Source organism: Oratosquilla oratoria, chromosome 35 (assembly GCF_046742065.1).
Source record: "Oratosquilla oratoria isolate Oo_2021 chromosome 35, ASM4674206v1, whole genome shotgun sequence".
Lineage (NCBI taxonomy): Eukaryota > Metazoa > Arthropoda > Malacostraca > Stomatopoda > Squillidae > Oratosquilla > Oratosquilla oratoria.
The window spans coordinates 23,629,376-23,655,609 of NC_134811.1; the positions used below are offsets into that span (position 1 = coordinate 23,629,376).

Sequence of the window (26,234 nt, forward strand, 5' to 3'; positions counted from 1 at the left end):
CACTGCAGGAAGACCTGAATAAGGTATAGAACTGGAGTCAGAAATGGGAAGTGGACTTCGATATTAAGAAGTGTAACATAATGGAGTTTGGAAAAAGCAAAAACAGAATGTCAGGACAATATAAAACTGGAACCAAGGAGGTAAAGAAGGGAAATCCGAAAAAGATTTGGGTGTAATTATCTCAAACAACTTGTCCCATGACAAACAGATAAACAAAATTGTCGGAGAATCCTACAACATGCTAGGATCAATAAAAGTGGCATTTACATATTTGGACAAAGAAATTATTAGAAAAATATTGGTCACACTGATAAGACCTAGACATTGTGGTCACCCAGTCCCAAAAAGAATATAAAGAAAACAGAAGGAATCCAGAGAGCAGCCACAAAAATGGCATCTGCACTTGCAAACTTGTCATATGAGGAGAGATTGGCTAAACTGGAGTTACCTACTCTGGAGCGAAGAAGAGAGAGAGGTGACCTACTGACTATCTACAGAATCATGAAAGGCACAGAAATACTCGATAGAGAGGACTTGTTAAACTGGGACAGTAGAAGCACAAGAGGACATGGAAAGAAAATAAAAAAAAACATAGCCACAGAAGGGATCTAAAAAAAAATAAAATAAAAATCCACATAGAGTGGTGGACACTTGGAACAAACTGGACAATGAAATTGTGTGCGCAAAAACCATTCAGAAGATTAAGAGCAAGCTAGACACCGAGATACAAAGGCGGGACATTACGAGCGCTGCTCCCCTTCCCACAAAATACAACTAGGTAAACTATGTATGTATGTATGTATGTATGTATGTATGTATGTATTATGGGAAAGGTGGAGGGGGAAACACGGGTCTTTATCTGAATATCGATATTCAGATTTAGACCCTCCACCTTCCCCACAATTTGTCACAATGTCTCCACCTATGTATGTATGTATATGTTTGGGGGAACTTTTAGAAGGTAAACGCTCTCATGGAGAACAGAAAAAGGTCTCCCTCAAGGCTTTAGGAATCGAACACACCGGCTGGGAGCAAGTGGCTCAAGAAAGAGTCAAGTGGCGTGTAGCCGTCAAGCGTGGTGCCAAAGCCTGTGATGAGTACATGACTGCAGCATCGGTGAGCGCAGACAAGTCAGGAAAGGCACCGCCACACCAGCATCTATCGCCACCATCCCTTGCCCACACTGCTCAAAACTGTTCCGGGCTTGGTTTGGCTTTACCAGCCATTTGCGGGTGCACAGACAGCGAAACTGTCACATTGTATCAGCTCCGCACGCCCAACCTCCTTCTCTAAAATTGATATCATCATCATCCTTATCATCGTCATTATCTTCACCCTCTCCATGTGATGTGTAGATGGCCTTCGTCGTATCGACGGACAAACAACGACAAAAATAATAGAAATATGTGTATGTATGTATGTATGTATGTATGTATGTATGTATGTATGTATGTATGTATGTATGTATGTATGTATGTATGTATGTATGTATGTATGTATGTATATATGTATGTATGTATGTATGTATGTATGTATGTATGTATGTATGTATGTATGTATGTATGTATGTATGCATGAATGTATGTATGAATGTATGTATGTACGTATGCATGTTTATATATATGTACGTACGTATGTATGTATGTATGTATGTATGTATGTATGTATGTATGTATGTATGTATGTATGTATGTATGTATGTATGTATGTATGTATGTATGTATGTATGTATGTATGAATGTATACGTATGTGTACATGTATATGTATATGAACGGAGCAGACAAAAAGAACTTCGTTGATTATTTCGAGTGAATGAGGTGTGTTTGTGTGTGTGTGGGGGTGGGAAGTCGCCATATGATGCAGGAGTGAGGGTAAACCAGCTCCAGTTGCCGGACACTGCTGTGGAAGCGCTGTACCTCGCTGCATTGACTTGATTCAAGGGGTATGGCTGGGACCAGAGATGACTTTTCATCCACAAGAGAAAGAGAGAGAGAGAGAGAATGATAAATTATCAGGAATTTTTATTAAAAGACAATTTTTGGATCCAAGTAGTCGTTTATTTCGAAACGTTCGTTTGCATTAATGCATAACATGTCGACTTTTACTTTTACATTTTTTTTTCTGCAGGGGAAATTGCTACGCTACAGTTTATTTTTTAATTAAGACCATTCAACAAGGCTCTCGTATACCCTCTTTAGTAAACCAGAGTCTACAGAAATAAATCATTGGGAGCGAGGAATCTGTCAAAGCGGTATGCCTAAGCTGCTTCCTCCTTTCCCTCCATTTTGGTGGCATTCGACTGATTGTCGGATGACTTGTCATCTTGCTCGTGGATGCAGAACCAGGGGAGAGTCTTCTGAAGAGCCTAGAAAAGGATTATGAGAATTCTATGTAAGTTTCTGTATGGTAGAATACATTTCGACTCAAACGTATTCATAAATATGTATAATCATCCTGAAAAAGAACCTCACCAGTCGGAACTTGGGGTGGTTGATGGCGTAGATGATTGGGTTGTAGACAGCAGCACTCTTGGCCAGCAGAGCGGGAAGCATGGAAACCAGAGGCGTGATGCTTGACTGGTCGAAGGCCAGACCCTATCGGAAATAGTTTTGAAATAGATTACATCAGTGCATACATGAAGAAGGATACGTATATCATTCTTTGAATCGCCAAGGACGATGCCATTTAAAACAAACTTACCTGAAGAGTAACTGCAGCATAGGGTGTCCAGCAAATGAGCCAGAGAGCAACGTTAGTCATTGCAACCTTGGCGATGCGGACCTCAGCCGACTGTGCGTTGGCGTCCTGTCAAGTAGCAGTTAATTGATTAGACTACCATGTTCCGACAATGTCTTGAAAAAAATCATTTAACAAACGAGAGGAAGAATACAATCAATAAAAGTATGAACATGTTCTAAGTGTTATGTAGTTATGTATGTAAAATGCAAATGAGTACAATTGTGATGCTGAAGCAGCATACAAACAATACGCATTTTTAATCTATATTCTAGACATTCGCTGTGGCTACTTACATACAGACAACGGTAAAAATTTATTCAGTATTCTCCAGATACGTATAAGTAATCGGAACTCACTGCGTTGGATCGGAGGTTGGTCACATTCATCTTCTTGGCTTGTTCCCTCATGGCCTTCTCGTGGGCACAGATGGCCTTCACGATGAAGAAGTAGGCGAAGACGATGATGGCGAGAGGAACGACATAGTCGAAGACGAAAATGCAGATACCGTACGAGAGACGGTTGGTGTCACGGGACAGGTAGTCATAAGAACACGAGTCCAGGATACCTGTGTAAAGAATGCTTCTTAACTTCAAGTTCATTAAGTAATCAAGCGAAATAAAAAGGGTCTTCGTTTGGAGAAGCGAGTACCCTACATTTTATTGTGTTCATTAGAACTGGGCCTTAATTCTCGTTCAATTTGTGTAAATGTAAATCTTCCTACATCCTAACTGAAGAACATCTTGGATTTGGATTCCCGATAATGGCTTTTAAGCAGTAAGTTCAATATCTTTGACCAAAGATTCCAGTGGTATTACTTAGTAAAGTTATGATGAACTTCGTGAAATAGTCAAGTGAAATTAATTCCCTTAAGATGGCTTAAAGTGAAGTTATGTTTCTGATTGCAGTTTTTTTTTTTTTTTTTTTTTTTGTCATCTTGGTGACAGTGCCGGGTTTCAGAAATTTTGCTCAAACCACGGCAATGAACAATGTTCACTATTATTTCCTTCGTTCATATGAATTCGTTTCACTCACCTTCAGGAATGTAAGCTCCCCAGCCGAGGAAGGGAGGAATGGACCAACCGATGGAGTAAGCCCAGCAGAAGAGGATGTACATGAAGGCTTTTCCCTTGGTGAGGGGAGCAGAAGACACTCCATTGACAATGACGTTGTAACGGTCGAAGGAAACGAAGGCCAGAGTCCACAGAGAACACAGGCCGAAGATGGCTCCTGAAGAAATAATTGAATCGTGTGAGTTATGGGAGGAAATGTTTGAAGTCCTCGTGTGCATAGTATAACAGGCGGTTGAAGTCTCAAAGAATAATATACGGCATACAGAGTAGGAGTCTGGAGAATACGAGTAGACTTTCATATTTTGCCTGATAATAAAACCAAATAAGATATGTGTGTGTGTGTGTGTGTGTGTGTGTGTGTGTGTGTGTGTGTGTGTGTGTGTGTGTGTGTGTGTGTGTGTGTGTGTGTGTGTGTGTGTGTGTGTGTGTGTGTGTGTGTGTGTGTGTGTGTGTGTGTGTGTGTGTGTGTGTGTGTGTGTGTGTGTGTGTGTGTGTGTGTGTGTGTGTGTGTGTGTGTGTGTGTGTGTGTGTGTGCGTGTGTGTGTGTGTGTGTGTGTGTGTGTGTGTGTGTGTGTGTGTGTGTGCGCGCGCGCGCAAAATGGCACGCACTGGGACACTCTAATGAAGCAAGTACCTCACTCTAGATGATAAATGATACAGGCAGTTTGCCCCAGACACATGAAAGTGTATTAAATTATTTTTTGTTTCAAAGAGACAATAAGGGACTCACCTAGACATGCGTACACCTCGCAGAAGAACGGAGAGAACATCCAAACTCCACCGTTGAAACAGTTGTAGACGTAAGGAGGATACTGAGTGATTTGCATGCAGAAGTCACTGAAGGTGAGGTTGAGGACAAGTAAGTTGGCAGGCGTCCTCAGGTTTTTGTTCTTCATGATCAAATACATCACCAAACCGTTTCCTGGAGTGAAAGAGGAGGGCTCAGTCAGGAATTCCTCATATCCATCGAAAACATGAACGGACTGTTGTAGTGATAAAAAAACATATTTTACGTCTTTCTCAGACTCACAACTTACCTGTGCAGGAGAATATGAAGAGGAACACAAAGATCACGCCGAGGAGGTAGTGCCACATCGGGTTGACTGGAGGATAGTTACTCCAGTGATCGTGGATCATATGTCGCATAGCGTCCGGCACGATGTCCACCACGGTGACCCCCGCGGGGTATCCAAACGAGAAGTCATTGGCCCCGTAAGCCATGGCACGTGGGCCGGTGCCGTTGAAGAGGGTTGTAGGATTCATATTCTTGAAATCTGAAACAAAAGGAAGTAAATGTAGCAATGAAATTACATCTTGAGAAACTTGGCTGCGCTCGGAAGCTTCTTCTCGGAAGACCAGAGCAAATGGCGATCACCATTGGGATCGAACCCGAACCTATATTGTTCCGGAATGTAACAGAGACCCACCGCAATCCAGAGTAGGTTAAAATTCTCTAAAACTACGAACGCGAAACTTGTTGAGGGAAATACCTTCGTCGTTCTTTTATACGAGTGAGATTCGGAAATTTCAGTCCTAACAGTTCGAGGTCTGTTTCGAAATGGCCTGGAGAGCCACCGAAGTACAGCAACTTATATAGTCACTCAGGCGTTATTGGATCATATGGCGTTCCAGGAGTGGACAGTAAATACGCCGTTCGCCTAATCTTAAGCATTGTAAGGATTCTGCTTAAGAAAGAGCTGGAAGGATTTACATTTTTTCTACCTTTTTTCACTAAATGCATTTTAATACACAACAATTAAACACACTTTCCAGCTTAAAGATAAAAACTCCCTAGATGATATCAGCAAGCGACCTCCTCAGATATCTTAAGGTATTTACTCTCATTTCATCCACAACATAGAATTAGAGAGCAAAATAAACTCCATCCACAGAAATACGTATACACTTGAAAAATATACAGGAAAAAATATAACTCAAATGTTACACCCGAGGTAGCTTTCGTATTGAAAGCAGAAAATGAAAAAGAACAAGTGTAGCAATTAGATAAGTAGACAGAAAAAAATAATATAGTTGGGAGAATTACATTATCTACTTAAAAGTCTGAAATAAAGTAAAAATTATATGCAGTTTGCAAGCTAATCCTACGCCTACACGTGAAGCAGTTGGGTAAGTTATGGTAGAAAATAAACGTCTCAGAAATTAATTTTCCCGCAACACATACTATAAAGCGGTTGGATTGACCCAGAACAAAGGGCCATCACCAAAGCATCAGTGCAGTACCATAAAAAAGCGCCTCTCCAAAACAGTTTTCGAGCCCATGGTGCTAATGAACAGAAAATAACAAAAAAGATATGCACTGTAGAGCTAATCAAAGAAGCTATCCAACCCTTTACCACCATTAGTGAATTCAAGAAGAAAGGCTTAGGCACCTTAACTTACACTCTCTGGAAAGACGCAGAGTGCGGGGTGATCTAATAGAGGTGTTCAAGTAGATTAAAGAGACAGGCTTATAAGAAATATAAGTGCTCGGGTGCATCTAATGACTATGAAAATTATGTATCAATACAGAGAGATTTAAAAAAGACAATAAGAAAAAGAAAACGACAATACGAAATGAACATCGCTGATAAATCCAAAGAGAATCCCAAAGAATTCTATAGTTACATTAGAGATAAAAAGGTTGTTAGGAATCACATTGGTCCACTATTATCTGCTGACGGTCAACTTGAATATTCAAATGAAGGAATGTGTAATATCTTAAACAATTATTTTAGCTCGGTATTCGTAAACGAAACACCTCAAAGTGAATTCCAAACTGAAACCTGTGAAAAGTCTAGGGTAAACTTATTCACTACGGTAAATATAACAAAAGAAAAAATTAAAAGGTGTATAGACAAACTCAAAGTTAATAAAACACCAGGGCCGGACGGTTGGCATCCAAGAATCTTAAAGGAAATGAAAAATGAGATTGTTGTTCCATTAGAAATTATTTTCAAGAAATCCATTATATCCGGAGATGTCCCAAGAGAATGGAAGCTAGCTAACGTTACTCCCATATTCAAAAAAGGTGACAAAAAGAAACCAAATAACTATAGGCCTATAAGTTTGACTTCAATCGTAGGAAAAATAATGGAAACTATCATCAGAGATGCTATCAAACATCATTTAGAAAGTAACCGTTTGATAAATGATAGCCAGCATGGTTTCAGACGGAAACGTTCTTGCGTGACTAACTTACTCGAATTCTACAACACAGTTATCTCGAATTATGACAAAAGAAACAATATAGATTTAATATATCTAGACTTTGTAAAAGCTTTTGATACCGTCCCACACGAAAGACTAATTACTAAATTAGCTTTACACGGAATAAGTGGTAGCCTATTAAGTTGGACTAGTAATTGGTTGAATGGTCGAAAACAGAGAGTTGTTTTAAATGGAAAAACTTCTGGATGGAAAAGTGTTACAAGTGGAGTTCCTCAGGGTTCTGTTCTTGGGCCACTTCTATTCATAGTATATATAAATGATATAGACCATGGACTAAAATCTACTGTTTCCAAATTTGCTGATGATACAAAACTGTGCGGAGTGGCAAATGATCACTCAAACCAATTAGATATTCAAGTAGATTTAGATAAATTACAGCAATGGTCTGAAAAGTGGCTAATGAAATTTAACACAAGTAAATGCAAGGTAATGCACATAGGTAAAAATAACAGTAAGTACGATTACACTTTTGCTAACGAATTTCCAAATAACTTGTAATCGTACATGCTGGCTATCATTTATCAAACGGTTACTTTCTAAATGATGTTCGATAGCATCTCTGATGATAGTTTCCATTATTTTTCCTACGATTGAAGTCAAACTTATAGGCCTATAGTTATTTGGTTTCTTTTTGTCACCTTTTTTGAATATGGGAGTAACGTTAGCTAGCTTCCATTCTCTTGGGACATCTCCGGATATGATGGATTTCTTGAAAATGATTTCTAATGGAACAACAATCTCATTTTTCATTCCCTTTAATATTCTTGGATGCCAACCGTCAGGCCCTGGTGTTTTATTAACTTTGAGTTTGTCTATACACCTTTTAATTTTTTCTTTTGTTATATTTACCGTAGTGAGTAAGTTTACCCTAGACTTTTCACAGGTTTCAGTTTGGAATTCACTTTGAGGTGTTTCGTTTACGAATACCGAGCTAAAATAATTGTTTAAGATATTACACATTCCTTCATTTGAATATTCAAGGTGACCGTCAGCAGATAATAGTGGACCAATGTGATTCCTAACAACCTTTTTATCTCTAATGTGTTAAAATTCAATAGCCACCATTCCTTTTTATCTCTAATGTGTTAAAATTCAATAGCCACCATTCCTTTTTATCTCTAATGTGTTAAAATTCAATAGCCACCATTCCTTACTTATTATAGCTATTGGCTGGCAAAATAATTAAACAAATTTTAAAGATGTTATTTATTGTCCCTGTAATAGAAAGGATAAGGGAAAATATTTCATATTCTTTTGATTCTAACGTAAAAATCGTATATTATGGTAAAATATTCAGGGCTCCTCTGACCATTTTTATTATAATTATTTTGTCAGCCTTGTGGGGGGCATTTCAAGACTAACATTTACCGCTCCCCTAGATATGCCCCCCAGGACATATACTCCCCCCCCTACCTCCCCTTCCTACGATTGAAGTTAAGCTTATAACCCTGTAGTTCTTCGGCTTCTCTTCGTCACCTTTTTTGAATGTGGGAGTAACGTTAGCTAGCTTTCAGTCTTTTAGGACTTCTCCAGATATGATTGATCTTTTTTATATATAATTTCTAATGGAACAACAATCTCGTTTTTCGTTTCTTTCTAGATTCTTGGATGCCAACCATCAGGCCCTGGTGTTTGATCAACTTTGAGTTTTTCTATACATCTATCCTTCTATCTTTGAATTATGTCTTTCTTCCCTATTATCATGTTACTACTGTGTGGCTTTCTAATTATTGTACGAAATTGTTATACCATGCTTTACATGTGTTTTCTAGTGATAACCTTTGTTATCGAAACGTTGAATAAATGTTAAAAGAATTTAGGGATCTGATCTTCGTTCACAGCAAGATTCATAGTTATAAAAATTGAAAATACTAGGAACAATATTGATAACTGTAAATCTTTATTGTGTCTAGTTTACACACATATATTATATATACCGTACTAGGAATGACACAACTGAGAAAGCCAACAAGGACATTAGCTTCATTGATCTTGTATTAAAGATTAACCATTTTGTAAATAAAGGGTGTCTTGTCTTACATAAACTAAAATCTAATACCTCCCAAAGTCAATGATAGCTAAATGAATTGCAAAAAAAAAAAAATCGTTTTTTATTTATTGCCCCCGTTTGGGGTATTGGCTGCATGTTATTGAGGCAAAGTAGCATGCAGTTGATACTTTAGGGTCTATATGGAGCGCCGCTACGGACCAGAGTCACACATCTTTTTGTCTGTGATAGAGGAAGTCTCTGTTCATAGAGAAATTATGACACTTTTATTATACCGCAATTATCCCTCCGTTATGCTGTCCCCCCACACCCCTTTTTAGTGTCCTGTACCATTTCTCTGAATATTCATTTCCTTTTTTCGCCTAACCCTGTGGTGGGGGAAAAGAATGCTGCCACCAAGTTTCCCCACTTGAGTCGTATGAGGCGACAAAAAACGGGACGGGGATAGGACTAGGAATCCTACTACCTGTAGCCCCAAAGGGGACATTCCTTAAAAAAAGAAAGAAAAAAAAGTAAAGGCATAAGAGGGTCTAGGAGTTTTCCAACCAGTGCCCCAAGGTTTGGATCTTTTAATGTGCGTGGATGTGGTACAGATGAGAGTAAAAGGAAAAAGATAGGCAGTATGTTTGTGAGAAGAATGATAGATGTGTTGGTATTGAGTGAAACTAAGTTGAAAGGGAGGGGTGAGTGTGAGTTTAAGAGTGTAGTTGGGAGATTCTCAGGAGTGAAGAGAGGACGAGGGAGAGAAGGGGTGGCTATACTAGTAAGTGAAGAGATAGGTAAGCGTGTAGTGGAGTAGAAGGAGATTTCTTCAAGGTTAATGTGGATGAAAGTGAAGCTGGGAAGGGAGATGTGGGTTTTTGTAAGTGCATGTTGGCCTGGTAGTGAGAAGAGTGTAGAGGAAAGGGAGGCTTTTTGGGTGGATTTAAATGAGTGCATAGAGGGATTAGGGAGAAATGTCGATGCAGTTGCATTGGGAGACCTTAATGCTAGGGTAGGAAACGAACCAATAGACGGAGTGATTAGGAAGTATGGAGTTTCAGGAAAAAATCGTAGTGGAGAGTTGATGGTGGAGAAGAGTAGTGAGAAGAGTGTAGAGGAAAGGGAGGCTTTTTGGGTGGATTTAAATGAGTGCATAGAGGGATTAGGACATATACTCCCCCCCCCCCCAGCTCTCCCTCCTACGATTGTAGTTCTTTGGCTTCTCTTCGTCACCTTTTTTGAATGTGGGAGTAACGTTAGCTAACTTTCATTCTTTTAGGACTTCTCCGGATATGATTGATCTTTTTTTTTTTTTTATACAATTTCTAATGGAACAACAATCTCGTTTTTCGTTTCTTTCTAGATTCTTGGATGCCAACCGTCAGGCCCTGGTGTTTGCTCAACTTTGAGTTTTTCTATACATTTACCCTTCTATCTTTGAATTATGTCTTTCTTCCCTATCATCATGTTAGTACTGTGTGGTTTTCTAGCTATTGCACGACATTGTTATACCATGCTTTACATGTATTTTCTAATGATAGCCTTTGTTATCGAAACGTTGAATAAATGTTAAAAGAATTCAGGAATCTGGTCTTCGTTCACAGCAAGATTCATAGTTATAAAAATTGAAAATACTAGGAACAATATTGATAACTGTAAATTTTTATTGTGTCTAGTTGACACACATATATGATATATACCGTACTAGGAATGACACAAATGAGAAAGCCAACAAGGACATTAGCGTCATTGATCTTGTATTAAAGATTAACCACTTTGTAAAATAAAGGGTGTCTTGTCTTACATAAATTAAAATCTAATACCTCCCAAAGTCAATGATAGCTAAATAAATTGCAAAAAAATATATATACATATATTTCGTTTTTTATTTATTGCCCCCGTCTGGGGTATTGGCTGCATGTTATTGAGGCAAAGTAGCATGCAGTTGATACTGTAGGGTCTATATGGAGCGCCCCTACGGACCAGAGTCACACATCTTTTTGTCTGTGATAGAGGAAGTCTCTGTTCATAGAGAAATTATGACACTTTTATTATACCGCAATTATCCCTCCGTTATGCTGTCCCCCCACCCCTTTTTAGTGTCCTGTACCATTTCTCTGAGTATTCATTTCCTTTTTTCGCCTAACCCTGTGCTAGGGGGAAAAGAATGCTGCCACCAAGTCTTCCCACTTGAGTCGTATGAGGCGACAAAAAACGGGACGGGGATAGGACTAGGAATCCTACTACCTGTAGCCCCAAAGGGGACATTCCTTAAAAAAAGAAAGAAAAAAAAAGTAAAGGCATAAGAGGGTCTAGGAGTTTTCCAACCAGTGCCCTAAGGTTTGGGTCTTTTAATGTGCGTGGATGTGGTACAGATGAGAGTAAAAGGAAAAAGATAGGCAGTATGTTTGTGAGAAGAATGATAGATGTGTTGGTATTGAGTGAAACTAAGTTGAAAGGGAGGGGTGAGTGTGAGTTTAAGAGTGTAGTTGGGAGATTCTCAGGAGTGAAGAGAGGACGAGGGAGAGAAGGGGTGGCTATACTAGTAAGTGAAGAGATAGGTAAGCGTGTAGTGGAGTAGAAGGAGATTTCTTCAAGGTTAATGTGGATGAAGGTGAAGCTGGGAAGGGAGATGTGGGTTTTTGTAAGTGCATGTTGGCCTGGTAGTGAGAAGAGTGTAGAGGAAAGGGAGGCTTTTTGGGTGGATTTAAATGAGTGCATAGAGGGATTAGGGAGAAATGTCGATGCAGTTGCATTGGGAGACCTTAATGCTAGGGTAGGAAACGAACCAATAGACGGAGTGATTAGGAAGTATGGAGTTTCAGGAAAAAATCGTAGTGGAGAGTTGATGGTGGAGAAGAGTAGTGAGAAGAGTGTAGAGGAAAGGGAGGCTTTTTGGGTGGATTTAAATGAGTGCATAGAGGGATTAGGACATATACTCCCCCCCCCCCAGCTCTCCCTCCTACGATTGTAGTTCTTTGGCTTCTCTTCGTCACCTTTTTTGAATGTGGGAGTAACGTTAGCTAACTTTCATTCTTTTAGGACTTCTCCGGATATGATTGATCTTTTTTTTTTTTTATATAATTTCTAATGGAACAACAATCTCGTTTTTCGTTTCTTTCTAGATTCTTGGATGCCAACCGTCAGGCCCTGGTGTTTGCTCAACTTTGAGTTTTTCTATACATTTATCCTTCTATCTTTGAATTATGTCTTTCTTCCCTATCATCATGTTAGTACTGTGTGGTTTTCTAGCTATTGCACGACATTGTTATACCATGCTTTACATGTATTTTCTAATGATAGCCTTTGTTATCGAAACGTTGAATAAATGTTAAAAGAATTTAGGAATCTGGTCTTCGTTCACAGCAAGATTCATAGTTATAAAAATTGAAAATACTAGGAACAATATTGATAACTGTAAATTTTTATTGTGTCTAGTTGACACACATATATGATATATACCGTACTAGGAATGACACAAATGAGAAAGCCAACAAGGACATTAGCTTCATTGATCTTGTATTAAAGATTAACCACTTTGTAAAATAAAGGGTGTCTTGTCTTACATAAATTAAAATCTAATACCTCCCAAAGTCAATGATAGCTAAATAAATTGCAAAAAAATATATATACATATATTTCGTTTTTTATTTATTGCCCCCGTCTGGGGTATTGGCTGCATGTTATTGAGGCAAAGTAGCATGCAGTTGATACTGTAGGGTCTATATGTAGCGCCCCTACGGACCAGAGTCACACATCTTTTTGTCTGTGATAGAGGAAGTCTCTGTTCATAGAGAAATTATGACACTTTTATTATACCGTGATTGTCCCTCCGTTATGCTGTCCCCCCACCCCTTTTTAGTGTCCTGTACCATTTCTCTGAGTATTCATTTCCTTTTTTCGCCTAACCCTGTGCTAGGGGGAAAAGAATGCTGCCACCAAGTCTTCCCACTTGAGTCGTATGAGGCGACAAAAAACGGGACGGGGATAGGACTAGGAATCCTACTACCTGTAGCCCTAAAGGGGACATTCCTTTAAAAAAAAAAAAAAAAAAAAAAAAGTAAAGGCGTAAGAGGGTCTGGGAGTTTTCCAACTAGTGCCCTAAGGTTTGGGTCTTTTAATGTGCGTGGATGTGGTACAGATGAGAGTAAAAGGAAAAAGATAGGCAGTATGTTTGTGAGAAGAATGATAGATGTGTTGGTATTGAGTGAAACTAAGTTGAAAGGGAGGGGTGAGTGTGAGTTTAAGAGTGTAGTTGGGAGATTCTCAGGAGTGAAGAGAGGACGAGGGAGAGAAGGGGTGGCTATACTAGTAAGTGAGGAGATAGGTAAGCGTGTAGTGGAGTAGAAGGAGGTTTCTTCAAGGTTAATGTGGATGAAGGTGAAGCTGGGAAGGGAGATGTGGGTTTTTGTAAGTGCATGTTGGCCTGGTAGTGAGAAGAGTGTAGAGGAAAGGGAGGCTTTTTGGGTGGACTTAAATGAGTGCATAGAGGGATTAGGGAGAAATGTCGATGCAGTTGCATTGGGAGACCTTAATGCTAGGGTAGGAAACGAACCAATAGACGGAGTGATTGGGAAGTATGGAGTTTCAGGAAAAAATCGTAGTGGAGAGTTGATGGTGGAGAAGAGTAGTGAGAAGAGTGTAGAGAAAAGGGAGGCTTTTTGGGTAGATTTAAATGAGTGCATAGAGGGATTAGGGAGAAATGTCAATGTAGTTGTATTGAAAGACCTTAATGCTAGGGTAGGAAATGAACCAATAGACGGAGTGATTGGGAAGTATGGAGTTTCAGGAAAAAATCGTAGTGGAGAGTTGATGGTGGAGATGTGTCTCGAAAGAGAGTTGATGATAGCAAATGCAGTGTTTTGGAAGAAAGTCAAGCATAAGTACACATGGGAGAGGGTGGTGGATGGAAGGGTGGTAGATAGAGCGTTAATGGACTATATAGTGGTAACCAGGAGTATAGTAGGAAGAGTTAAGAATGTACATGTTCTAAGGGGAGAGAGTGTGGGAATATCAGATAATTTTTTTGTGGAAGATAAGTTGAGAGTGGAGGATAGGTGGAGAAGGAGGAAAAGGGCAGAAGGTAAGGAGGTACTTAGAGTAAACTGCTTAAATGAGGCAGAAAAGGAGGAGTATAAGAAGAAGCTGAGAGAGGAGTGGGAGGGAGTGAAGGATAGAGTAGAACAAGGAGTGGAGGAGGAATGGGGATGGTTCAAGGAGGGAGTCACAAGGTGTGTAAAGATGGCGTGTGGAACAAGGAGGACGGGAGGAAATAGAAGGAAGGGTAGTGAGTGGTGGGATGAGAAAGCAAAGAAGATTGTAGAAGAGGAGAAGCAGGCTTTCGCAGGTTGGTTACAAATTAGGACGAGGGAATCAAATGAGAGGTACAGAGTAAAGAGAAGAGAAGTAAAGCATAAGATAAAGGGGGAAAGTGAAGAACAGATGTGAAATGGGGTAAGAGTATGACAGAAAACTTTGAAAGTAATAAAAAAATAAAGAAATAAGAGAGGAAGAGGAGGCGAATCAAGTAAAGAAGAAAAAGGTAAAAGGTGAAGACGGAGAGATGATAATGGAAGAGATGGCAATGAGAGGAGGGTGGGCACAGTATTTTAGGGAGTTGCTAAATGTGAAGGAGGATAGGGAGGGAAATGTAGTTGCAGTGAAAAGGGCTAAGAAAATTACTGTGATGAATGATGAGAATGGAGGAGAAATAAGGAAAGATGAGTTGAAGGTAGTTTAGATGATGAGAGTAGGTAAGGCACCTGGGTTGGATGGATGCCATGCAGAATGTCTGAGAAAAAGGAGGCACAGTTATGGTGGACTGGTTTATGAGCTTATTTAATGTTTGTTTAAGAGAGAATAGAGTACCGGAGGACTGGAGGAGTGCCTGTTGTTGCATATTTGAGTATCCTATATATATTATGTATGAAAATAATTATTATTTTGGGTAAGAAGACGTCATTATTCTACGCTCGAGAAGGTTGCATACGTTTTCGACGTCACACGTAGAGAGTGAAAACGTTTTGGATCAACATCTCGATACTCCATTGAATCATATTTAACTCTATGAAATGTATCATCATTTTTATGTATTATTCTGCAATCATGTCAAACCATATGAGTACTGTGTTCTATGTTGAGGCAAGACAAATTTGAAAAGCGTCGCCAAGCTTGGACGCAAAATACGTTTACTCTATCTTGGCCAATCAGGTTCAAAACTCCCATAGACGTTGGTTCTATGGACCAATCAGAATTAATTGTGTATAAAATGGAGGGATGTTTTGCTCGCGTTCAGTGTGAGTGTTAGGCAGACCAGGCTAGAGGAAGGAGTGGAGATGTTCCGGCTACGAATTAAGCAAGTCCCTTCCTCCCCTTGTGTGTATATTTAACTCAGCTAGTAATTAATTAAGTCTATAGTAGTGATGCGGGAAGCCTAGACAGTGAATCTCTTGGTAATTATTTCCCTTACACCCCCGTTAAGATTTTTGAAGAACTTGGAATCATGTCTAGAATTTATTTTTCAGTTATATGTCCTTGGTTATGATTATCTTGTTAATCCTATTAACTTTAATGAATAATGTTAAACATTATGTGTTTCATTTTTCTTAATTTTCATGATAACGCAAAATTAAGTGGCGGCCTATTAATTGATACTGTGAACAGATTATCCCAAAGACATAGGGTCTTGGGAATCATTCATATAATTTTGAAAGATCTTAATGTTACGAGTCAGAAGTATTCATAAGATTCGTAACACTGTATAGTTCCACTTTACAAGGAAAAGGGGGACAAGTGTGAGTGTAGTACTTTCAGAGGGATCAGCTTGTTAAGTGTGGTTGGAAGGCTTATGGGAGGGTCTTGACTGAGAGGATTAGGAGAGGAACAGAGGAAGTAATTCGTTAAGAACAGTGTGGGTTTAAGACGGGTAGGGGTTGCGCAAATCAGATTTTTGTGGTAAGACAGATATGTGAGAAAGCTTTAGGAAAAGGTAAGGATGTATTTTGGGCTTTTATGGATCTGGAAAAAGCTTATGACAGTGTAGACAGGAAGGCATTGTGGAAGGTATTGCAGATATATGGGATAGGAGGAAAGCTGTTAAGAGCAGTCAAGAGTTTTTACGAGAGTAGTAGAGCTTGTGTTAGGATTAGAAATGGAGAGAGTGGTTTGAGGAAAAGGTGGGACATCGTCAGGGATGTGTTATGTCGCCCTAGCTGTTCAATTTATACATGGATGGGGTGGTGCGAGAGGTGAATGCAAGTGTAGTGGGTCAGGGATTGGAGATGGTTAAAGAAAATGGAGAAAAGTGGGCGATAAGCCAGTTATGGTTTGCTGACGACACTGCACTTGCAGCAGAGCAGGATCAGAGGAGGGATTGAGGAAGTTAGTGACAGAGTTTGGGAAGGTGTGCGAAAGAAGCAAAGTTGAAAATAAACGTGGGTAAAAGTAAGGTGATGAGATGTACAAGGGGAGAAAGTGGTAGCAGATTGGAAGTGAGTATTAAGGGAGAGAGACTGGAGGAAGTGGATAGTTTTAGATACTTGGGTGCTAATGTAGCAGGAAAGGGAGGAGTGGGGGTGGAGGTAAAATGTGGGTTGACAGAAGCGAGTAAATGCCTTGGGGATGAGAAATAGACATTTGGGAATGGATGTTAAGAGAAGATTGTATGAAGGAGTGGTTGTGGCAACAGAACTATACGGGGCAGAAACATGGAACAGAAGAGAGAGAAAAGAAGGCTGGATAGAGTGAGAAAAGAGGACGTAAGGAGGAGAACAGGGGTGGAAAGGTAGTTGGGAGATAGGGTGGATGAAAGAGTATTGGGATGGTTTGTGTCATGTGTTATTTTCATTCTTCATGCATTGTCAAGGACATTGTGTTTGATGAATGGTGATTGCGTCGCGTGCCGTAGGCTACTTGATATCAAATTTAGACTATTTTGTGTTCCAGTGGGATGCAGCAACACCGAGTACAATAACCTCTATCATTTACCAACTGCAGTAAAAAAAGATGCCCTTGAAATTTGCACATGAGGCAACGGGAGTCGAAAATTTTACAAACAATTCTTGTGTTTTGTTGTGTTGGTCTGTTAAGATCGGTCATATGCTCCTTATCCATGTGTTATTTTGATGGCGCTGTTTATTTTTTTATTTTTCATTTATTCATTTATCTATTTTTGACATCATTCAGAAAGCTTGTGATTATTGGTACACCTTGTACATTTCTGCTTATGAGTACAGTTCCTTTGGACGAAACCTTAACACTTAGAATATTGAAAGACATCATAGAAATGATGCATCTTATTTATTTTACACAATGTATATAAACTCACTTTCATCGTATATTTCTTAATTAATGTTAAGAGTCCAACTTATGAACCGATATTATTCCTCGTCATCTTTAGCTTTGATAATATGTCTCACAAGTGATCATCTTTTTCTTTGAATTCTTTATGATTAAGATAATCTTTACACACTCATCATCGTTGTATTCATTACATATTTTCATCGAAGGCATAAGTTTCTGGTTTTCTTGGGCTGATACCTTCATCTCGTCTTACATTTTTTTTTTTTTTTTTTTTATACCTATTATCCAAGGTCATCTAGCAGTAACTTAAAGTCAGCCATGGCCATTAAACGTCACTATATGAAGACACTACCCACCATATTTTATCTTTAAACACAAAACGTTCAACACACGTCTGCATCTAGCCGCACCCCACTTGGCTTTCAGAGATAGTTGATTAGGTTTCTGGTAACCCTCACAGTCGTGAATGCAAAACTGAATGTTGTCCCCGCGGAGGGAAGCCCCTTCCTGGAAAAGACATAGCCTCTATTATCTTCAATGAGTAACTCCTCTTCAGCAAGTGAGGGATGACCACAAATTGATGACGTGGCCGACGGGCGAAGTCTGTGCTAGGAGTATGAACTCAAGTGCGGAAGAAGGATCCACATTCCTTTTTCCAGCATCCTGATTGTGTGGCGTCCAGGGATCCAAGATGAATGGTGAGCGAGCAAAAATGAATAAGAACATAACATACATACATATACCAAGGCTTTTTCCCCCTTCCAAGGGAGGTAGCCAAAAAGGGAAAGGCATAAAAACACTCCCACCCATTTCATCCCTAAATACACTCCACACCCCTCCCACCCTTCCTCTCATCTGAGCACCTCCTGGATGACGGGTCATCCCTGCACCCTGCCCACCGCCCTGGGTCAGAAGCAGTGTCGCAAGACACAGTACATCCACAGCAAGGCCGCTTCATTTAATCGGCGACCCCCCCTCTCCGTCCCCCTTTGCATATAAGGAGAGGACGGGGAGAAATCCCTTCGGGCTGCGTCAAAATTTACGCCCCCCCCCCCGCCCATTCCTCCTCATGCAGTCACAACATCATCCATATACAACCATTCTCCACTCACCTCTGTCTTCCGTCCTCTCCCTTCCTTCCTCAACAGATATTCCCCTCTTCCCCAAAGCCCCCTTCACCCCATCCATCCACCTCATCCTAGGACGTCCCCTCATGTTCACTCCCTCCACATCTGCCTTCCATACCTCTTTTACTAGTCTTTCTTCACTCATTCTTTCCATGTGTCCAAACCATCCTAATATTCAAAGGATTACAAAGGATTACAAAGGCAAAGCATGCCGACAGGAGACCTTTTGATCCATATCTAGGTCGGATGCAAAAAAAAAAGAAAAAAAAAAAAAATCATATTAATAATAAATTAAAACTATAACAATGTAAATAACAATTAAAATACATCAATAAATGCATTGGTATAGTTGAATAACAAACAAACAGGTAAATAGTAAATGATAATAAATTGACATATAACTAATAATAAATGAAAATCAGACAGACAAATTATAACAAAACAAAAACAAATAATATAACATAAATTATAATAATTACAGCATCTTACTTAGGTATTTATCTAAATGATTCTTAAAGCTTCGAACTGAACTACATTGCACTACCTGTGCAGGAAGTTTATTCCATTCATTAACTACACGGTTGGCAAAGTTGTTTCTACCTACTACCAAATTGAATCTATTTCCGGACAGTTTGAGACCATTGTTTCTTGTCTGATTCTCATTCAATGTGAAAATTTGGTCACTTTTGATGTTGTCAATTCCCTTTAAAATCTTAAAGACCTGTATCAAGTCACCTCTGAGTCTACGCTTTTTTAGGGAAAACAGATTCATGTGCTTAAGTCGATTTTCGTATGATTTATTTTTGATATTTGGAATCAGTTTTGTGGCTCGCCGTTGTACTTTTTCCAGTCTGTCAATGTCTTTAATGAGATTCGGTGACCATACGGAAACAGCATATTCCAAATGTGGACGAACTAACGATTTATATAGCTTGTTAATGAGTGATGGACTTTTGAAATCAAAAGATCGCGCAATCAATCCCAGAATCTTATTTGCTTTCTCAGAGGCTGAAATACACTGCTTGGATGATTTGAGGTCGTTACTGATAATTACGCCGAGATCTTTTTCACTATCCACTTTTGTTAACGAATTTCCAAATAACTTGTAATCGTACTTGCTGTTATTTTTACCTATGTGCATTACCTTGCATTTACTTGTGTTAAATTTCATTAGCCACTTTTCAGACCATTGCTGTAATTTATCTAAATCTTCTTGAATATCTAATTGGTTTGAGTGATCATTTGCCACTCCGCACAGTTTTGTATCATCAGCAAATTTGGAAACAGTAGATTTTAGTCCATGGTCTATATCATTTATATATACTATGAATAGAAGTGGCCCAAGAACGGAACCCTGAGGAACTCCACTTGCAACACTTTTCCATCCAGAAGTTTTTCCATTTAAAACAACTCTCTGTTTTCTTTCATCAACCCTCTCTCCCAAATCCTTTTTCACCCCTGTTCTCCTCCTCACCTCCTCATTTCTCACTCTATCTAGCCTAGTAACCCCCACCATACTTCTCAGACACCTCATCTCAAACACATTCAAACTCCTTCTCTCTTCCTCTCTTATGTTCCACGTTTCTGCCCCATACAGTGCTGTTGGCACAATCACTCCTTCATACAGTCTCCTCTTCGCATCCATTCCTAAATGTCTATTTCTCATTACACTCTTTAAACCACCAAGGCATTTACTCGCTTCTCTCAATCTACATTCTACCTCCACCTTCACTCCACCTTTTCCTGCTACACTTGCACCCAAGTATCTAAAACTATCCACTTCCTCCAGTCGCTCTCCCTTAATGTTCACTTCCAGTCTACTGCCACTTTCACCCCTTGTACATCTCATCACCTTACTTTTACCCACATTTATCTTTAGCTTTCTTCTATCACATACTCTCCCAAACTCTGCCACCAGCTTCCTCAATCCCTCCTCTGACCCTGCCACAAGCGCAGTGTCGTCCGCAAACAACAACTGGCTCACCTCCCACTTTTCTCCATTTTCTTTAACCATCTCCAATCCCTGACTCACTACCCTAGCATTCACCTCTCGCACCACCCCATCCATGTATAAGTTGAACAGCCAGGGCGACATAACGCATCCTTGACGAAGTCCCACCTTTACTTCAAACCACTCACTCTCTCCATTCCCAATCCTAACACATGCTCTACTACTCACATAACAATACAAGAATAAAGGATACTACAAGAGACCATAAAGCCTACACTAGGTAGTTCTATGTCAATCACCACTTATCATCCCTTTCCATAAAATAATCTAATCTTTTCTTGAAACAACCAATTGTTTCAGATTTCACTACATGGTTACTAAGTCTATTCCATTCTTTAATGACTCTATTGGTAAGCCAGTTCTTACCCATTTTCCTATCAAACATAAATTGATCAATTTAAACCCATTACTACAAGTCCTACCCTACTGTCTTGATATGATGACCTTGCCTTTTTAAAGCCCTTGACCCATTATATACTTCTGTTAGATTACCCCCGTACTCTTTGTCTTACCAGAGAGTGTAAGTTAAAGTGCTTAAGTCTGTCTTCGTATTGCAAATTTCTAAGCTCTTGCATCATTTTGGCCCTTCTCCTCCGTGTTGATTCTAGTGAATTTATATCCATTCTATAATACGGAGACCAAAACTGTGCCGCATAGTCAACGATGGGTCTAAATATCGCTTGAGTTTATTGATTAAATCTGCACTTTTGCTTATAACCGCCCTACCTATAAATCCTAACATCCTGTTAACCTTATCCCTGGCATCAATACAATCTTTCTTAGATTTAAGGTCACGACTCATTAACACTACCAAGTCTTTTTCACATTCTGTTTTCTCTAATACAGCGTCCTCTAAGTAATACCTTTTGGCTGGGCTGTGTAATCCTACGTTTAACACACTGCATTTTGAGATATTGAAGTCCATTTGCCATTTCACCAACCATGTAAACAATTTATTTAGATCTCACTGCGGTATCCCAACATCTTCTGCCGGCCTAATATGATGTCCTATTTTGTAGGGAAGAGGCCAAACGCAGAGTCTGGGATCCACTGTATTTAACGCTTTGCCCAGCAAGGCTTCTTCAGAAATAACATAGTAATTTTTTTTTCTTTCTTTCTTTTTTTTTATGTAGCCCGAACTTGCGGGGAGAAACGAACATGAAATTGGTGTAAACACAACTTGCGAAAATGGTTTGTTACTTCGTTATCAGAATTGATAGAGGTTTATCTATTGTAAAAAAAATCCAATGTTGACTGGAATAATTCTAAAGTATTGAAATATGAAAATTATACTATGAAACGTAGACATTTTGAGTCTGCTTTTATATCTATCATCGGTAATATCAATCAAAACAATAGATTTTTTACAATAAGTAAATCTCTAGCAATTCCGACAACGAAGTAACAAGCAATTTTCGCAAGTTGTGTTTACGCCAATTGCATGTTCGTTTCTCCCCACAAGATCGTGCTATATAATGAGTCAGATGATTGTGTACTATGTTATTTCTGAAGAAGCCCTGCTGAGCGAAACGTTAATTACACTGGATCCCATACTCTGCGTTTGGCCTCTTTCCTACAGTGCTGTAGCAGTCGTTGCTTCTTTTTATTCATGTCCCATTTCATTGTCGTCCGCATTTTATAATATTAATGATGACCCAGTGTTTTCTGTCAATAATTCATGCTCTAATCCATTCGAACACTTGATTTTATTTAGTAGTCTCAGGTGGGACACCTTGTCGATCGTTTTGCTAAAGTCATTTCATATAACATAGTAACTCAGTGTTATCTGCCACCTTGTAGACATTAGTGTATAAGGATAAAAGATTAGTTACACACTACCCACTCTTGGTGAACCCATGATATGAGTCACAAATCAAATTATGGCTCTCGATATGATCCCTGATATAATTTGATACCAATGATTCCAATAGTTTACCTATAACCGACGTCCTTAATTGTTCAGAGAATATTGACCGTCCTTTTTAAAGACATGAACACCACCTAGCTCCCCTAATCCCTGGTAGCTCCTGCGTCGGCTGCTCTGCGACTATCTATTCAAAACATCTTCTGGTAACCTCTTTGTCAGGAGGCCATTCATCTATTAACCACCTAAGGACGCCTTTGATGACAGACGGTCACCCCATACGAGACCCATATTCAAACATCTCGGAATATGCACACGCAGTGTGTCCGGGAAAGACAACGAACAATAACACATAGAGAGAGGAGTAGGGTGAATTGATTAAAGGAGTTTTCATTGAAAGACATAATTTTCTTGGATCCAAGTAGTCGTTTATTTCGAGACGTTCGTTTGTGTCAGTACACATTATTTCTGTTAATATATTTTGTATTATTGTTAGGGAAACTAAAACTACATACTTGACTTTCGTCGCTAAGACCATTCAGTAGAAACCTCGCAACCTCTTTCTGCAATATACTTTTGTGTTGAAGCATAGAAAATTATATGGCATCTGTCAAATAGATCATTCAGTAAAACCTTGTGGCCGGAGACATCTCTTCAAGCTTTTTTGCCTAAGCCGCTTACTCCTTTGCTTCCACTTTAGTGGCATTCGACTGATTATCGGATGACTTTTCCTCGGGCTCGTGGATGCAGAACCAAGGAAGGGTCTTCTGGAGAGCCTAGAGAGGAATTGCAAAAGAGTTAGATGAGCTTCTGTTTAGAGGTATACACTCAAATACATACACAAACTTGTTACAGTTAAATGAACCTCACCAGTCGGAACTTGGGGTGGTTGATGGCGTAGATCATTGGGTTGTAAACAGAAGCAGTCTTGGCCAACAGAGCGGGGAGCATGGAAACCAGAGGCGTGAGGCCTGATTGGTCGAAGGCCAGACCCTATTAAAATAAATGCAAGGAATTAGGCTTATGCCTACATGAATAAGGTTATATCAACTATTCACTCAAAATCCAAAGACGATGGCGAAGAAAAAATGACATTACCCGAAGAACCACTGCAGCATAGGGTGTCCAGCAAATAATCCAGAGGGCAACGTTAGTCATTGCAACCTTGGCGATGCGGACCTCAGCCGACTGTGCGTTGGAGTCCTGTCAAGTAAAAAAGTTAATCTATAAGGTCACCATGCTCCAACAATGTCTTTGTAATTAGTCAAATTTTGTGCCACTGAATAATGAGATTAATCAATCTTAGCGGGAAAGGGAATACACATGGCACAAATATATGCGAAATTGTAACTGTTACTCCAAATATGGGTGGATAGTGAAGAGTGCAAAAGACTACAAACGTGATGGTGAGGTAATAATTTCATACAACGATAAAAAGTAAGACACTCTCTCTCCAAGTAACATAGAATTCCTCTACATTGGAAGTACGTATAAGAAGTCGGAACTCACTGCGTTGGATCGGAGAGTGGACACATTCATCTTCTTGGCCTGTTCCCTCATGGCCTTCTCGTGAGCAAAGATAGCTTTGACGATAAAGATATAGGAGCAGACAATGATGGTAAGAGGAATGACGAAGTCGAAAGTAAAAATGCAAAGACCGTACGAACGACGGTTGACGTCACGGGACAGGTAGTCAAAAGAGCACGAGTCCAGGATACCTGTACGAAGAAGGTTCAAAATGTCAATAGGTGCATTATAATTAAGAATAACAATAATAAGAACCTTCATTTGAAGAGGAGATCCCACCTCTCACATACATACTTCTTTCAAATTCAGTAGTAATTGTTTTTAACTTTTGTTCAATCTTGTGTACACTTTGTACAAGTAAATGGAAATTACATGGAATGATTAGAGACGATGTCGTTTTCCTTAGATAATTTCTAGTGGTCTCCTTAGATTTAAGAAAATGACTTTGAAATAGGAATATCCAATCAAGTATCTATGTTTGTAAATGGTGCAAGTGGTATTTCACAACCTGCTAATAAGATTTTTGTCCACAATTGAAATGGAGGAAACAGCAGATTAAAAAAAAAAAAAAAAAAAAAGTTTGGAAACCACAGCTCTTGAGTCATGATTCTAGTCTCTTAACCTATATCGATATTTTCAATAACTTCAAGGGTATTTCCCAGGAAAAAGCAAGTTAAATCGCAGATAAGCAATTGAGGATATGCTTTGAAATTTAGTCAAGTGACATTGTTATCCTTTGATTATTTTTTTAACCTTGTTAAAACGAGTATGAGGCGAGTTCCAAAATTGACAATAGAGTACATTAGAGGGCAAAAAAATTAGAACTTCATTTACCTATCACGGAGAGTTGGGTAAGAATCACTGTTCTGCCTCAGATATGAATTCGTCGCACTTACCTTCGGGAACGTAAGCTCCCCACCCGAAGAAGGGAGGAAGGGACCAGCCGATCGCGTAGGCATAGCAGAAGAGGATGTACAGGAAGGCTCTGCCCTTGGTTAGCGGAGCAGAGGATACTCCATTGACAATGACGTTGTACCGGTCAAAGGAAATGAATGCAAGAGTCCACAGTGAGCACAAACCGAAGATGGCTCCTGAAGAAACAATTGAATCGTGTTATTTATGACACGAAAATATTTGTTTTTTGTCTGTAAGGTTTGGTGATGACTTGAATCCTGAAAATAGATAGCCCGTAGAGATCTTTTGAAAGCATCTCAAAATGTACGTGACTGTTTACCAACTTAATTATTGCTCCTTCGGACTTCAGAACAAATTAAATATTAGTTAAAATATCATTCATATATTTTTCCTGCTAGTGAAGCCAAACAAGATCAGTAACGTCTACGCGTGAGAAATAGACCAGGAGCGAAACAGAGAAAGGGAGGGAGAGTGTATGTGTGGTTCTACGCACACTCGCACACACTAGAAATGGCTATTGGAACCGGTGATTTATTTTCAAATAATAAGTAATACAGTTAATGTACTTCTAATGACTTGCCTCTCACAGACTTGTGAAAGGTGTATGAAAATCTATTGTCTATCACATTGGGAACAAAGAACTCACCTAGACATGCATACAGTTCGCAGAAGAACGGGGAGAACATCCAAACTCCACCGTTGAAGCAATTGTGGATGTAAGGTGGAAACTGAGTAACTTGCATGCCAAAATCACTGAAGGCCAAATTGAAGACGAGCATGTTTGCGGGCGTCTTCAAGGTTTTGTTCTTCATGATCAAATGCATCACCAAACAGTTTCCTGGGAGTGAGAGAGGAGGGTACCATCAAACGCTTCTCATACCCAAAAGAAAAGAGAAGTGGACGCAAATATATATTGATGAGAAACTCATACGTCACCCTTTTCTCGCACTCAGTGCTTACCTGTAACTGAAAATATGAAGAGGAAAATATAGAGTACGCCAAGGAGGTAGTGCCACATAGGGTTGACTGGAGGGTAGTTGCTCCAGTGATCGTGGACCATGTGTCGGATCGAATCCGGCACGATGTCCACAACGGTGACCCCCTCGGGGTATCCAAACGATAAGTCGTGAGCCCCATAAGCCATGGCACGTGGGCCGGTGCCGTTGAACTGAGCGTTAGAAGAACTCATCGTTATAGACTCTGAAACAAAGAGGTTCATGGTTACGGCTCACTAGGTACGTGAAATACACAACAACATGGACTACAAAGCACACATTACAAGACCTCATAACGCTGTATAAAATCAACCAGATGGTGCGGGGAGGTTGGTGAAACAGGAAGCTTACTACCCGTTATACCCACAGTGAATATTAAATCTGCAATCCTATCAAATAAACGTGTACAGCTTTGGACATCTCTCCAAACCTTAAGAAGTATAAGAGAATACGAGAAACTAGGGGT

General features: G+C 39.5%; 2 protein-coding genes across 2 annotated transcripts; both read right to left on the reverse strand.

Annotated features, from left to right (window-relative positions):
- Positions 1-2,197: 2,197 nt before the first annotated feature.
- LOC143018803 (compound eye opsin BCRH1-like) lies at positions 2,198-5,080 on the reverse strand. Its single transcript, XM_076174381.1, has 7 exons — positions 4,848-5,080; positions 4,541-4,732; positions 3,773-3,967; positions 3,097-3,305; positions 2,702-2,806; positions 2,473-2,595; positions 2,198-2,366 (listed from the first exon to the last, which is right to left on the reverse strand). The coding sequence occupies exons 1-7, from the start codon at positions 5,071-5,073 to the stop codon at positions 2,259-2,261; spliced, it is 1,158 nt and encodes a 385-aa protein (XP_076030496.1). The 5' UTR covers positions 5,074-5,080; the 3' UTR covers positions 2,198-2,258.
- Positions 5,081-23,008: 17,928 nt separating this feature from the next.
- Positions 23,009-25,962, reverse strand: LOC143018804 (compound eye opsin BCRH1-like). The gene is made up of 7 exons (XM_076174382.1): positions 25,734-25,962; positions 25,420-25,611; positions 24,755-24,949; positions 23,841-24,049; positions 23,430-23,534; positions 23,202-23,324; positions 23,009-23,107 (listed from the first exon to the last, which is right to left on the reverse strand). The coding sequence occupies exons 1-7, from the start codon at positions 25,960-25,962 to the stop codon at positions 23,009-23,011; spliced, it is 1,152 nt and encodes a 383-aa protein (XP_076030497.1).
- Positions 25,963-26,234: the final 272 nt, after the last annotated feature.

Coding starts and splice junctions, on each gene's coding strand:
- LOC143018803 (XM_076174381.1), bottom strand. CDS start 5,073: ATGAATCCTACAACCCTCTTCAACGGCACCGGCCCACGTGCCATGGCT. Junction 3,968..4,540: donor CGAGGTGTACGCATGTCTAG/GTGAGTCCCTTA, acceptor TTATTTCTTCAG/GAGCCATCTTCGGCCTGTGT. Junction 3,306..3,772: donor GGGAGCTTACATTCCTGAAG/GTGAGTGAAACG, acceptor TTCTTTACACAG/GTATCCTGGACTCGTGTTCT.
- LOC143018804 (XM_076174382.1), bottom strand. CDS start 25,962: ATGAGTTCTTCTAACGCTCAGTTCAACGGCACCGGCCCACGTGCCATG. Junction 25,612..25,733: donor CTTCATATTTTCAGTTACAG/GTAAGCACTGAG, acceptor TCTCACTCCCAG/GAAACTGTTTGGTGATGCAT. Junction 24,050..24,754: donor GGGAGCTTACGTTCCCGAAG/GTAAGTGCGACG, acceptor TTCTTCGTACAG/GTATCCTGGACTCGTGCTCT.